Source organism: Nuphar pumila, chromosome 10 (genome assembly GCF_984573655.1).
Source record: "Nuphar pumila chromosome 10, dmNupPumi1.hap1.1, whole genome shotgun sequence".
Lineage (NCBI taxonomy): Eukaryota > Viridiplantae > Streptophyta > Magnoliopsida > Nymphaeales > Nymphaeaceae > Nuphar > Nuphar pumila.
In genome coordinates this window covers 5,381,227-5,394,484 of record NC_143258.1, presented here as the reverse complement: position 1 = coordinate 5,394,484, position 13,258 = coordinate 5,381,227, and the positions used below count along the sequence as shown (strand labels likewise).

The 13,258-nt window shown below is 40.1% G+C and overlaps 1 protein-coding gene and 1 long non-coding RNA gene across 2 annotated transcripts; one reads left to right on the top strand and one right to left on the bottom strand.

Moving 5' to 3' along the window:
- Nucleotides 1-2,449: 2,449 nt before the first annotated feature.
- Nucleotides 2,450-5,308, top strand: LOC149823330 (ATP binding microtubule motor family protein). The gene is made up of 10 exons (XM_090019924.1): nt 2,450-2,667; nt 2,783-2,948; nt 3,025-3,225; nt 3,304-3,493; nt 3,592-3,797; nt 3,880-4,148; nt 4,226-4,274; nt 4,876-4,929; nt 5,017-5,094; nt 5,243-5,308. Exons 1-10 carry the CDS (start codon nt 2,450-2,452, stop codon nt 5,306-5,308), a joined length of 1,497 nt encoding a protein of 498 aa, XP_089876050.1.
- Nucleotides 5,309-5,435: 127 nt separating this feature from the next.
- LOC149823329 (uncharacterized) lies at nt 5,436-8,571 on the bottom strand. The gene is made up of 3 exons (XR_016434749.1): nt 8,463-8,571; nt 6,361-8,291; nt 5,436-6,269 (listed from the first exon to the last, which is right to left on the bottom strand). It is a non-coding gene; the product is annotated as an uncharacterized LOC149823329 (long non-coding RNA).
- Nucleotides 8,572-13,258: the final 4,687 nt, after the last annotated feature.

Genomic DNA, 13,258 nt, shown 5'->3' with positions numbered 1-13,258 from the left:
CTTTAAGGTAGTAACCGATGTAATGAAGCTCTCATATTAAGGCGGAAGCCCATTTAAGGCGAATAAGACTAGATCTTCTTGCTAAATGCATTCACCAACAGCAGCAAGAGAATAAAAAATGAACTTAATATGATTCAGATATTCAGAAATAGATTTGTCACCTTTCTTGGAGTTCTGGAGTTCCCTTTTGAGTTGAAGGATTCGAAGGCTGGACTGAGAAGCATATGACTTCTCAAAGGTTATCCATGTCTCACGAGCAGTTTGAGAATTAATAATCTGACTTAGAACAGATTCTGACACTGTAGCCTTAGTCCAACTTAGTGTTAACTGGTCAACTCTCTTCCACGTTAGAAAGACAAGATTGATTTTAGACTGCTCACCTTCTTTGACAAATTGATCTGAAGGAGAGGAAGAGTCATTAACATATTGAAGTAAATCTTGACTGTACATTACAGATTGAATCTGAGATCTCCAATGCAGGAAATTATTTTGATCAAGCTTAATCGAAACAAGTGAGGCAAAAGCATTCCATTGGGTGGCTGGACTGGATACTAGAGACATGGTTGGCTCTGATACCATGTAAAATAACACAGAAAAAGGAAAACTCAGAATTATAGTGGTTCGGCATGTAGAGACCTATATCCACTTCAAACATCTCTCTCTCTTACTTACTATGTCTACAAGAGAGAGTGAGAGCCTCTTATTAAGTAACTTCTTTGTATAACTGTGTATCACCAGATTTTTTATTTTTATAGTTGATCTCATTTGGGAGGAGATCTCGATATTTTGGTTACAACAGATTTCACTTGATTTTCTTAACTTTATTGTGTTGTGTTTCGGTTGAGAGGAAATCTTGACATTTTGGTTGTCATGCTTATCTTTAACACTCCATCCCCGATCCAAACGGAGCGGGGTGGGACAAGCCCCGTTTCCCTCCCCCCGATATCCACTGCCATCCCTAATGACAACCAACTTAGGGCCATTGCTTCATTTGCGTGTGCATTTTGTCTTTCTTATCTTCTTTCATTTGTGATTACTTTTATACTTGTTAATAATTTCAACTTTAATCCAATGTTGTAAGAATCGTATCGGACCTTGACTGATTCAGGGAATCGGGGAATTTCGATTTAAGATTGAATTGGCCAACTTTTAACCACAGAAAGACATGTGTCAAAAAATATTAAAAAACTATTTCTGACTATTTTTAAGATCTATTTGAAAATAAGCTGATTCATTAAGTTTTGTGTCAATTTTTTGTCAATATGGTACAAATTGGCCCATTCAGGCTGATTTATAATACGTATTCCTATCCATGTGACATAGGAACAAGAACCAACACGTTTCTATCTTTCTTGCAATGAGAAGGTATAAATAACAAAAAAAAATACAACCAATAATAAATGAATTTTATGTGAGATATTAATCCATTTTTTTACAAGTAAAATATTTGAATTAGGGATGGCAGTGGACAGGGGGGAAATGGAGCCCCGCCCTGCCTCGCCCCGTTTGGTTGGACCGGGGATAGAGGACATGAAACAGGGATGAAGGTTAAAATCAAAACCCGTGTAGGGATGGCCATTCCCAATCCTTCTTTAGAAAAGATAGTAGACAGAGGGGAAACAGGACCCTGTCCCACCTTACTTTGTTTGGACCGGGGATGGAGGTTGAAATCAAAACCCGTGCAGGGATGGAGGGCAGGATTTTAAGACGGAGTGGGGGTGGAGACCTTGTCCCACACCCAGCTCCACTGCCATCCCTAGTTTGAATGTATGTATCCCTGTGTCCTTGTTTTCATCAAAACTCACGTGTATCAGTCTGAAGTAAGTATCTATTCATATCCATATCCATATCCATATCCATATCCGTAACCACGTGAGTACCGAGTAGGAAAATAATGTTGTTAGGATCCAAATCGGACTTGTATCGTTTGGCCATCTATTCAGGTGAACATGCTGAATACCGATTCTCAAATGAATTGTTCTGAATCAGCCGAAAAATACTAAGTACCAATCAGATCGGGACACATGTTAAAGCTATTAAAATAATATTTAAAAAAGCTATTTTTTAGATTTATTAAAAAGTATCCGATTTAGGTAAATACCGTATCGAATTTTTGGAGATACGATAAGTATCGGCCGATACACCGATACTGACAACACTTAAGAACCGCCTTTGGAAAGTTTTGTAAGAATACCCACTTGGTGGGCCCCACCTAAAATATATTGTGAGTCCAACTCTCCCCATTCAAAAATTGAAAATGCCGCCCTTGCTCTAACGGTCACATCCTGGGCTTTTGACAGAAAAGGAAAGAATCTACTGATTTTGTCACTAACAGTGAGCTCTCTCTTTCATCCTTTCCAACGGCTTGATCTTCTTTCTTACTCCAACCAAAACCGAACTAACCAATCTGACTGTGCTCTTGATTCCTTCCTTCATCTTCTTGATCATGATGGCAACGCCCATGTCCTCCCACACTCCCACCATAGCTACCCATCTCCCCAAAGACCCCATGGAGTCCAAGGTGAGAGTTGTGGTGAGAATCAGGCCGTTCTTGTCCTCCGAGATCGATCCGTCCGGCAAGAAACCGCTCTCCTGCGTCTCTTTCGTCAAACAAGAAGACGGGTCCGGCCAAGGAGTGGATGTTCATCTCCAGGATCAGTTCACAAGGTTGGTAGTTGTTGGTTTTCTGCTAACAGATTCCACTCATCAAGATCTGTATTTGGTAGTTTTGTTCTGCCATGTTCTATTGGTGTATTTGATGACAGCATTGCCGTAAATGCAGTAGGAACGAGTGCTACAGGCTTGATTTTTTCTACGGGCAGGATGGAGAAGTCGGCCAGATTTTCGCCAGGGAACTTAGCCCTCTTCTTCCCGGGGTTCTTTGTGGGCGTAATGCTACAGTGTTTGCATATGGGGCAACTGGTAGTGGAAAAACATATACAATGCAGGTAAGAAATTCCCTCTTGTTCTGATTTGTTTCTTTTTTTGCTTCTGTTTTTTTCTGAAGGGTTGATGATGAATTAGGGGACCGATGAGCGACCTGGACTAATGCTGTTGGCAATGTCAAGCATCATGTCCATGTGCCAGGAAACCGGGAAAGTGGTGGAGATTTCGTATTACGAAGTTTATCTTGACCGGTGCTACGACTTGCTGGAGCCTAAGATGAAGGAGGTGTCTGTGCTGGAAGATAAAGACGGCAAAATCCAACTGAAGGGTCTTTCTCAAGTAATTTTGTTGTGGCCTATGTGCAGAATCAAAGGGCAACATGGATAATAAAGTTCATAATCTTTGTGCTTGTTTCAGATTCCGATACAGTCAATCGAGGAGTTCCATAAAGTCTTTTCCCGGGGAATTCAGAGGCGTAAAGTTGGGCATACCGGCCTCAATGATGTATCCAGTAGAAGCCATGGAGTTCTTATAATTTCAGTATCTAAAACGGATGAGAACTCGAACACTTCGTTAGTTGGGAGGATTAATCTTATAGACTTAGCAGGTTCTTCCTTGGGACACATCTTTTGTTCCAATTATATAAGTAGTCTATGGACACCCTAGTGTAGTTCTGCTCCTTTTCACTGTTTGCAACTTGTGCAGGCAGCGAAGACAATAGAAGAAGCTGCAATGATGGGCTTCGACTTCAAGAGAGTGCCAAAATCAACCAATCCCTGTTTGCGCTTTCAAATGTGATTCATGCATTGAATACCAATCAGGCCCGCATTCCGTATAGAGAGAGCAAATTGACCCGGATTTTGCAGGATTCTCTGGGTGGTGCTAGTCAGGCGCTAATGATCGCTTGCTTGGTAAGCATTTCAGAAGTGTCCTTAAACTTATTTGTCAAGAACTGTGCTGGGTCCTAATGACCATTTTGATTCTGCATCCTAGAATCCAACATCGTATCAAGAAGCTGTTCATACTGTAAGCTTAGCGGCTCGATCTTGCCAAATTGTGAATTATGTTCCTCCCGGGAGGAAACAAGAAACCCCAAGAGAAAAGGTTGACATGGAAGCGAAGCTTCAAGCTTGGCTTGAATCCAAGGGCAAGACAAAGAGTACTTACTTCACACCCATCAGTTCTGCAAAGAAAACCACTTCCTTTAAGTCTTCTGGGAAAGTAAAACTTGCCACCAAAATAGCATCTGATGCGAGGGGAAGGTATTGTTACTTTAATTTGTGGATGGTCATCGGTCTTGGATATAACAATTTCTTAATTGGACAATTCTTTCACACAGAAAACTTTTTGATACCCAATCTAAGGGTCCTCTGGGAGAAACCATGGCGGTAAGTTTTCTTCCTTGTAAGGTAGGCCCATCAAGCAGCTCTATGTAAGCTGTTAGATGAAACCGTTTATCTGAGTGAGCACGTGCATACTAGTCATACTGTCATTTAAGTTTTCAAAAATTAGGCAGAAGAGTCGGAACAAACAAGTACAGCTCTGATATAGCTTGATTTCTCATGATGCAATGATAAAACAAGAAAAGGAAGCCATATTTTGATTGATTAAAAAGCATAAATTTCTTTTTGATAACAAAAGCAGTGGGTGGAAGCCAAAAGCCAGTGTTTAAGAAATTCCTTAATGATACATGAAGTTTGAAGCATTTAGGAAGCAAAAAGAGAAACAAGTACAAAGCAATAATGGAAGAGAGTTGGAAGTAAAAAATGGTTTTTGAAATGAACATTATTTGAACAAGAAAAGTATGTTTCCAACATCAAGGAAAGTTTGTATTGAGGGAAGTGAACTTCCCATAAAGTTCCAGAAGTGTGAAAGAAATGTGTGGTTTCACCCTTCTGAAGCAAGCTTCCAAGGTTTTTAGAAGCTTTGGGTAATTATGGATTAAAGATGTCTTGTTTCTCAGACATGGATTTGCAAATCTCTTTTCAGGAAAGCTCCTCAACATATTCTTCAGCAATTGTACAGATATCTGAATCCGAAAAGGTATGGTTTTCCTGATTAGGTTAAGTTTACAGTGCACTGTTCCTGTACTTTGTCATGCTCAAGTAGTTGGTTACTTGCTTCTGTCAGGATTCCTCTGTCCCCAAAGATGATATCCAGAAACATAACACGAAGATTAGTGATAACATACTCATAAACCAATTTAAGGTTAGTCTTTTTAAGCATTCACTGTATAGCCAATCCTTAATTGAAACCAGTACACGAAATTCACAATGGCACTTAATAACCTGATTGGCTAATTTGTAGCACATGTGATGAACCATTCCATTTGATCTTAGCTTTTCACCAAATTCAGGTCAGGAAGCCAAGTCACTTGAAAGAGAGTCCAGGACTAGAGCCAATCTCATGGCCTTTGGTTTGATTAAAATTGTAGATGCTAGAGATTTGCTAGCAAATTTGATCTGATTTTTTGTGGATCAATATACAATTGCAGGAAAGCTCCTTATCAATTACTTCAACATTTAAGGAATCTTCTATCTTTACCGAGGTTTGCTTTAAATTCATTGTTCTCTAGTCAGAAACTCCTGTCAATTTTCTATATTACATAAGCTTCATTACATTGACAACTGTTCTTCAATAGGTGGCAAAGTATTACAAAGATGATGACGGTAACAAGTGCATGGAAACCACTCATTATAACAAAGAAGTTGAGGCTGCAAATGAGAGCGGATTTTGGAGACCATTAGCTACCATAATTGGTAAATACCAGATAAATGATGCTAAGTGCAAGTTCAACACTGGTTTTCAAGCATTTAACATGGGGTTGAAGCGGCTCATTGTGCATTCAAATGATGCAGATTACTAATTTCATAATTTTGTTTCCTTTAAACAGATCAGTTTATGGATAAGGAGAATATGATGTCTCCACTCACTACTGCAAGGACAAGAGCACATCAAAATTCTTCTAAGAATGTACTTTCTCCAGTAAACCTTAATGTCAGTGGATCGATACCTGATGATATACCATACAAAACCCAATCGACTGAGGTTCCATGCAATTCAAAAGTTCCAGCACCACACACACCATGTGTTCTGAACCATGATGATGACTATGATGAAACACTATTTGCAGGCACTCCTCTTGACAAATTTCATGTACAAGGTTCTACTTTGAAGGTCTGCAACTTTGCATTTTGTTTTGCACTTCTCATTCTCTCTTTAGTTTGATATACTTAACTGAACCAATCCTTTTTCTGTTATTGTGGGTTGGCTGAGCAGAATTCTCTTATTAAAGGATATCTGGCATTCTTGAATATAGCTAACAGGTAAGCTAGATTTTCTGCTCTGTAAATTTTTTTGTCATGATGTATCTGCACTGAGAACTGCACACAACAATGAAATAAATAGCTTGTCATTTCTTTGGTCTTTTGAGAAGCTCCATGCAATAAAATTCGCAAAGAATCTACCATGTACCTATCCTTCATGCTTTTGATCTTTATTGCAATTAGTTCTGGAAGGTTGAATGTGGTCTCCTTGGAGCTGTATTATTTGATTTTCCTCCACTTGTGTTTTTTTCTGTAATATGTCTATGTGCAACTTTTCCCATCAACATTGTCGAACTATCTAGACTTGCATGGTTTCAATTACATTAAGGTTTTAAAAAGATTCTTACATATTGTTAGTCATAACTTGTTGAAGAGGTTATCTCTACCTTTCCATGTTCAACTGATGAAAATCTGTAAGTTGTTTGTTATGTGGTCTGCATTAAGAAAAGTATTTTCTAATTTTGTAACTGAATTTGGAAAATTATATGCAGTAAATTGCGTCATTCATATCACTGCAAGTATTCTGAACACATTCAGTGAAAACATCAATCTACAACTATAGAGAAGTTCTCAGTACGAACTGTATCTCCACGATAATCTTATCTATCATTTGTGTTGAAAGAGCGTTTTCTTCAAAATATTGGCAATGATCCAGCAGCTGTCTATTTCACAACCTGTTGACTGTCCATCACTTATTTGAATGTGAACGTAGTAATGGTATAGCTATATATTCAGGTTGGACATCAGGCTATGCTGTCCACGGGTTGGGGGGGTTTGGCTTCCCTGTTCGCAGCAAGTTCTGGCTGCGCAAAACCAAGATACCCGAGTCATTGCCTGCTTTAATGGATAACCATGCGTAACAATTTCTAATATACTTTACTCTCATGGAATCCATACATTTGTAAAATAAATGAGGTTGGATAATCACTCTTAATCAAACTAAAATGATGACCACGAGAATTTGACTCAAGCAAGTGCTGCTGCTGCTTTCATCACTCAAAAAATCATGAAGTGTTTCTTTCTTGCAGTTTTTGCAACCTTTTACTTGGAATTGATTTTTTTTCCCCTGGTTTTACAATTACAGGGAGGAGCTAATGGGCTTGAAGGTGAGGTTCACTTGAAAAAGAAAGATAAGCTCTAGATAGATTTGTACCATGAAAAAGTAGTACCATAAAATATTCCTTTCTTTTTTCTATACAGGGTATTGGGCAGAAAAGGGCAGATTACATTCTAAAGCTTAGAGAACAAACCCCACAACCCATTAAAACGGTAGGGAAATCACAATTGATTTAGGAAACATGCATATGCTATTTCAATTTGGATCTGGAATCCACAAGCTTATCCAAATTATCCACCTGATTGTTGCAGCTATATGATTTGGAGAAGATTGGCATGTCATCTAAACAAGTAAATTAATTTCCAAAATTTTCTTTAATAGCATTATTATCATTTTCATTGATTTAATGAAGTGGGTATCATTTAGCTTCATAATGCTTTAATCCTCAGGTTGATGACATGTTCAGAAGAGCTGCAAGGAGTATCTTCACTTAGACGCATGATTTCACGAAGTCTAACCTATCCCTCTGCGGAAGGAGATGAGCTGTGATGCTCTCTCTCTCACAAATCAGAGGAAGCAATCAGTTGTGAAGTCAAACCACCCCTTATTGTTGCTGACATGATACAAAGCTAATTGTATCCTGTGGTGGCGCTTCTTCCATTGTACTAAAAATGCTTGGCAAACAGTTGACACCATGTACACTAGACCTCTTTTTCTCTTTAGTTTCTATAAATTATATCTTCATTCCAACATGCATAGGCCACCTTTGTATACATGAAAGGTTCCATACACAGTAGGAGAAAGGGTAGAAGAAAAAACACACTAGTTGGCCGCTGCATGGTGCACCAAACACCCTGTGGCCAACCAATTATTATACCTAAGAGGTACTCATGACTATGTCATTCATAAGTCACAGGCAAGAGACACATCATTTGCAAGTGCATGGGTTGCAGGTGCAGTTGCTACCACACTTGCATCCTTCATTCTCATGTCCTCCATTCATCTCAACCCCTTCAAAGTGCCTGCACCCACAACAATATTAGATACAAAAAGAGAGAGATTCATGATCTATGCCAATTCTATGAAATTTTTAATACGGGGCATGATACAGGTGCATCTTTGTGACATTGTCCATGATACATCACAAAAGAAGAAAGAGGAAGGCAGCATATAAGATCATCAGAATCACATACTTTGTTTGTGGGGTAACCCCAACAACCCTGATCTGGACATTGTTTTCCCCAGAGAGCGTGAGATCAGGGTACATCTTGCATCTGCAACCAGGAAACAGTCAAATTAAATTTAAGGGGCAAAGACTTATAAGAAAAGCTTTGGCATTTGAGGTTTCTGATTAAAAAAATAAAAATAAAAAAATCTGAAAATATGCAAGTATGAAAATATCAACCATGACAACAGTGAAAAACAACAGCAGATATCCCACTTGATGCGAAGCAGGTTATATGTCCCCCCCCCTGAACAGGGCAGTTAGCTACATCTCATGTTCGGGGGTCCCAAAGAGTACCACGTATGTAAGCATGTGCGAAGACGTATCCACATGTTTGTCAGCATTAATTAGCATTGGAGTTTGATGCGATTGCAAAGACTTAAGTACCCTCTCCTCCATTGGTGCCAAAAAAAATGACGATTCTTGAAAATGAGTGGTTGTAAAGACTTAAGTGCCCCGAAGATTATTTAAGTCCCAGTCTCTGCACTGCAAGATTATCTGAGAAAGAAATCTCCCATGGAGGAGGCCATGAACATCAACCCTCTCACTCTTTCTCTCTCCCTTCTCTTTTTGCTTCTATGCACATCCAACAAAAGATCTTACATTGCTCCATCAAGCACCGGCTGACCTGCACATTGACTGTTGTGGAGCCTGATTCAGAGTTTTTACCCTTACAGGAGGAGGGTTTGGGGGCTCATCCCAGCGTGGGTAGCATCATTCAACTAAATGAGTTGTAGATCTTGATTCAGAGTTTTTACCCTTACAGGAGAGGGGTTTGGGGGCTCCTCCCAACGTGAGTAACATCATTCAACTTGAAGAGTTATGGAGTCTGATTCAAAGTTTTTACCCTTACAGAAAAGGGGGGTCTGAGGGCTCCTCCCAGTGTGGGTAGCATCATTCAACTTGAAGAGTTGTGGAGTATGATTCAGAGTTTTTACCCTTACAGAAGGGGGGTCTGAGGGCTCCTCCCAACGTGGATAGCATCGTTCAACTTGATTCATTGTAGAGCCTGATTTAGAGTTTTTGCCCTTACAGGAGAAGGGTTTGGGGGCTCCTCCCAGCGTGGGTAGCATCGTTCAACTTGATTCGTTGTAGAGCCTGATTTAGAGTTTTTGCCCTTACAGGAGGGGGGTTCGGGGGCTCCCCCCAGCACGGGTCCCGGGTGTCGTGGTCAAAAAATGCACAGGGTATCGTGGTGAGAAAGACATATTTTTGTTTCAAGCAAGGTTGAAAGAAATCGATGAAGATGCCAAGCGAGAATGGTGTTGTGCAACTCAAATAACACAAAATAATGGGGGTCTGGTTTTTAGTTAAAATGAGGAATGAAATGGTAATAGTAATCGCTGAAAATTTACAGAAATAAACTATACTCAATATCGTAGACACCTTTTTACGAATTTGAAATATGACCTCCGGTTAGGGAGATATGGCCCTGACAAGTTTGTCCTAATTCGGGTAGCGATTTACAGCGGTTTGCTTACTGAATAACACTACAAATCGCTATAGTGATTTGCGGAAGACACTACAAATCGCTATAACGATTTGCGGAAGAATCTACAAATCGCTATATCAATTTGCGGAAGACACTACAAATCGCTATAGCGATTTGCGGAAGAATCTACAAATCGCTATAGCGATTAGCAGAAGACACTACAAATCGCTATAGCGATTTGCGGAAAACACTACAAATCGCTATAGCGATTTATGGAAGACACTACAAATCGTTATAGCGATTTGCGATTTGTAGTATCTTTCGCAAATCACCCGAAAATACTACAAATTGATGTAGGAAAGCCCGATAATACTACAAATCGTTGTTGGAAGGCCAAAAAAAAAATTGGTCTGGAAGGCGCTGCCCCCCGAGCCCCCGCCAGGGGCGGCCCCCCCTGGACCCCCGCCCGCTGACTGCGCCAGGGGGGAGCCCCCGGACCCCCCTCCTGTAAGGGCAAAAACTCTAAATCAGGCACAGAAGTAGAGAGAGAAGGGAGAGAGAGTGAGAGGGTTGATGTTCATGTCCTTCTCCAGGGGGAACTCTTTACCTCACTTGATTTCTTCTCTAGAGAGAGAGAGAGTTTCACAGTGTTTTACGGAGAAGGAAGAAGAAGAAGATGGCGATGGAGCAATGTAGGATCGTCTGTTGGATGTGCACAGAAGTAGAGAGAGAAGAGAGAGAGAGTGAAAGGGTTGATGTTCATGGCCTTCTCTAGGGAGAACTCTTTGCCTCCCTTGATTTCTTCTCTAGAGAGAAAAAGGGTTTTACAGTGTTTTACGGAGAAAGAAGAAGAAGACTTTGAAGAGTCAACATCATCCTCGACTTTCTGGATGGAGGACATGTTTGTCCTTTTTTTAACTGTTTGTTTTTTCTTTTTTGAATGAAGGGCATTTTTGTTATTTTCTCAAACCGTCACTTTATGAGAAGAATAGCAAGAAAGGGTACTTAAGTCTTTGCAACAACACCAGAGTTCGATGCAAAGTTATGTCAACATACACGAGAATACGAGCCCCATGTGCTTGTATACGTGGTATTCAAAGCCCCGAACACAGGCGTGGGATTCAGTGAATCATCGGGGGCGAACATACACCACCCTCTCCCTTTCCTCCACCACCTTTACCTTCGCTTTTACTATGCTTATGTCATATTTTTACAATATCAATTGAGGTCATTTTTTACATGGAACGATGCTGCACGCAGCTCTACAAAGAGCTACACAATGAGTCAGCTAGCTCGAGCTTGGCTCCTGCTTGACTTGTTTAAGCTCGGTTCGAACTCGTCTCGAGTTGAGCTTGAGCACTCGGGCTCAGTGCAAATAAACGAGCCGAGCTTGAGCGTACTGAACCTCAGTGCACATAAACGAGCCAAGCTTGAACAGGCAATTGAGCTAGGATAACTTAGATGATGCATAAGATGGAGAGATGTGAGATGCCCACATGCTGGCATGAACGAAACGATCTTTTAGTAAGTAATTCACTCTCTCAATTACTTCACTAGCTACAAGATTGATTTCCCTAAGATGCTTGAGGGGAAAGTGTTTATCTCATCATTCCTTTTAAGCTCTCTAAGAAAGCCAAAGAAAATGTTTTCTTTAGAAAATGTGTAATGCTCAAGTTCTACGACTATGTTTTTGCTCGTCTGTTCTTTATCTTTACCTCAAGAAATAAAAAATCTTGAGTGGAAAGGAAAGAAATTTCGTAGAATTGTTGATTTCAATCCCCCACAGTTAATTATTTATTTCATTTACCTGCATAAAGGCATAATCCAACAACCCATTAACCAGATCTAACCACAGACTCTGCTGGGTGGGATCTTTTCGCAGCAAATCCCCCATATGAATAGAGTCATGCACCTGTCAAAAAGATACTCGGAAGGCTTCTGAATCGAGGTCTCATTAGCCGGAGAAGATAGATCCTGGCTAACCCAGCTGGCCTGAGCGGGGTGGTTGCTTGTGTTGGCCTGCCCCTCAAACTATTGAATCTAAGCTCATCTCAACGTAGGAAAAAAAAGAGTTCCTTCTGTAAGAGACTTTCAAACGATTTGAAATTACAGTGGAAACTAAGAAATGAATTATGACATTTCACCAACTTGATGGCTGATTGAGAGCTAACAAGTGGATGTGATGATCCACTCATGAAAATTAACAATCACCAATGATGTTTTGGTTAGCAAAATGTCCATAAAAGAGATCTCACCATGATGGGCATGCGTTGGTTGGTGGTGAGTTCAAATCCAGCCTCTTTTTTGTTGTTTTCAAAAGTTTTTACACATTTTTTGAAAATTAGTTTATCATTGAATTAGTTATACATTTATCAATGAAAAGGTCATTATTCATGCTTGTGGAATACAACTCTGCGCACAAATTAAAGCGGATAGCACATGCATGCAGTGCTCAGTGCCCAGTTTAAGCACATTCTGTCATTTACTTCAACTGTTCATTGTCCAGATGCTTATTCATCACTTGATTACTCTACAAATTATTGGAGTGCCTTTTCCTATTCTAGAACTTTACTCGTAATGGAGAGTATTTCTTGGTCCCCTTTCTCTCCCAATGTTGTCAGTATCGGTATCGGCCCTGAATCGTTTGGTTACATATTCAGCTGTAACGGCGACACTCAACTGAATTGTTCCTTATTGGCCCAAAAATAATAAAAATTTATTACGTGTCAATCGTAGCGCAGCACGTGTTAAAACCATTAAAAGACTTTATTTTTAGTATTTTTTACATTTATTAAAAAATAGCCGATCTCCGCCTGTGTATAACTGTTTAGTTATACACTGCCGGTCCCAAGCCCGGATAAAGGAGGAGGGTTGCGGTAGGCCAGTGACAGCCAGCATAAAAACTTAGTTACACCCTATGAATATGAACCAGGGGTGTTTCCTACTGAGCGATGTGTTGTACTCTATAGGCCCGAAGGCAGTGATAAATGGGCAAGGGTTGCTAGGTCGTCGCCCAGAAGCGACGCGTCACATCGGCGCCCGGGTGTGATGTCAAATAGGCATGGGTTCCCTCACTTTGTTGGACGGGTGGGGGTAAAGAAGATAGTTCAAGACCATAAAATTAGGTTAGCCACTTGGAACATAAGGTCTTTAACTGGTAAGTTGGTAGAGTTAGTAGATGTTATGTGTAGGAAAAAGATGGATATTTTATGTCTACAAGAGACCAAATAGGTAGGTTAGAAAGCAAAAGTGATAGAACCTTGACAATATAAGATTTGGTATACAAAAATAAATAAGAATAGGAATGGAGTAGGGACTGTTATTAGTCGTGA

What these genes read in the sequence shown, in the direction of transcription:
- LOC149823330 (XM_090019924.1), top strand. Translation starts at nt 2,450, where the DNA reads ATGGCAACGCCCATGTCCTCCCACACTCCCACCATAGCTACCCATCTC. An exon ending in GAAAAACATATACAATGCAG is followed by an intron (nt 2,949 to 3,024) that starts GTAAGAAATTCC and finishes ATGATGAATTAG; the next exon opens with GGGACCGATGAGCGACCTGG. An exon ending in CTCTGGGAGAAACCATGGCG is followed by an intron (nt 4,275 to 4,875) that starts GTAAGTTTTCTT and finishes ATCTCTTTTCAG; the next exon opens with GAAAGCTCCTCAACATATTC.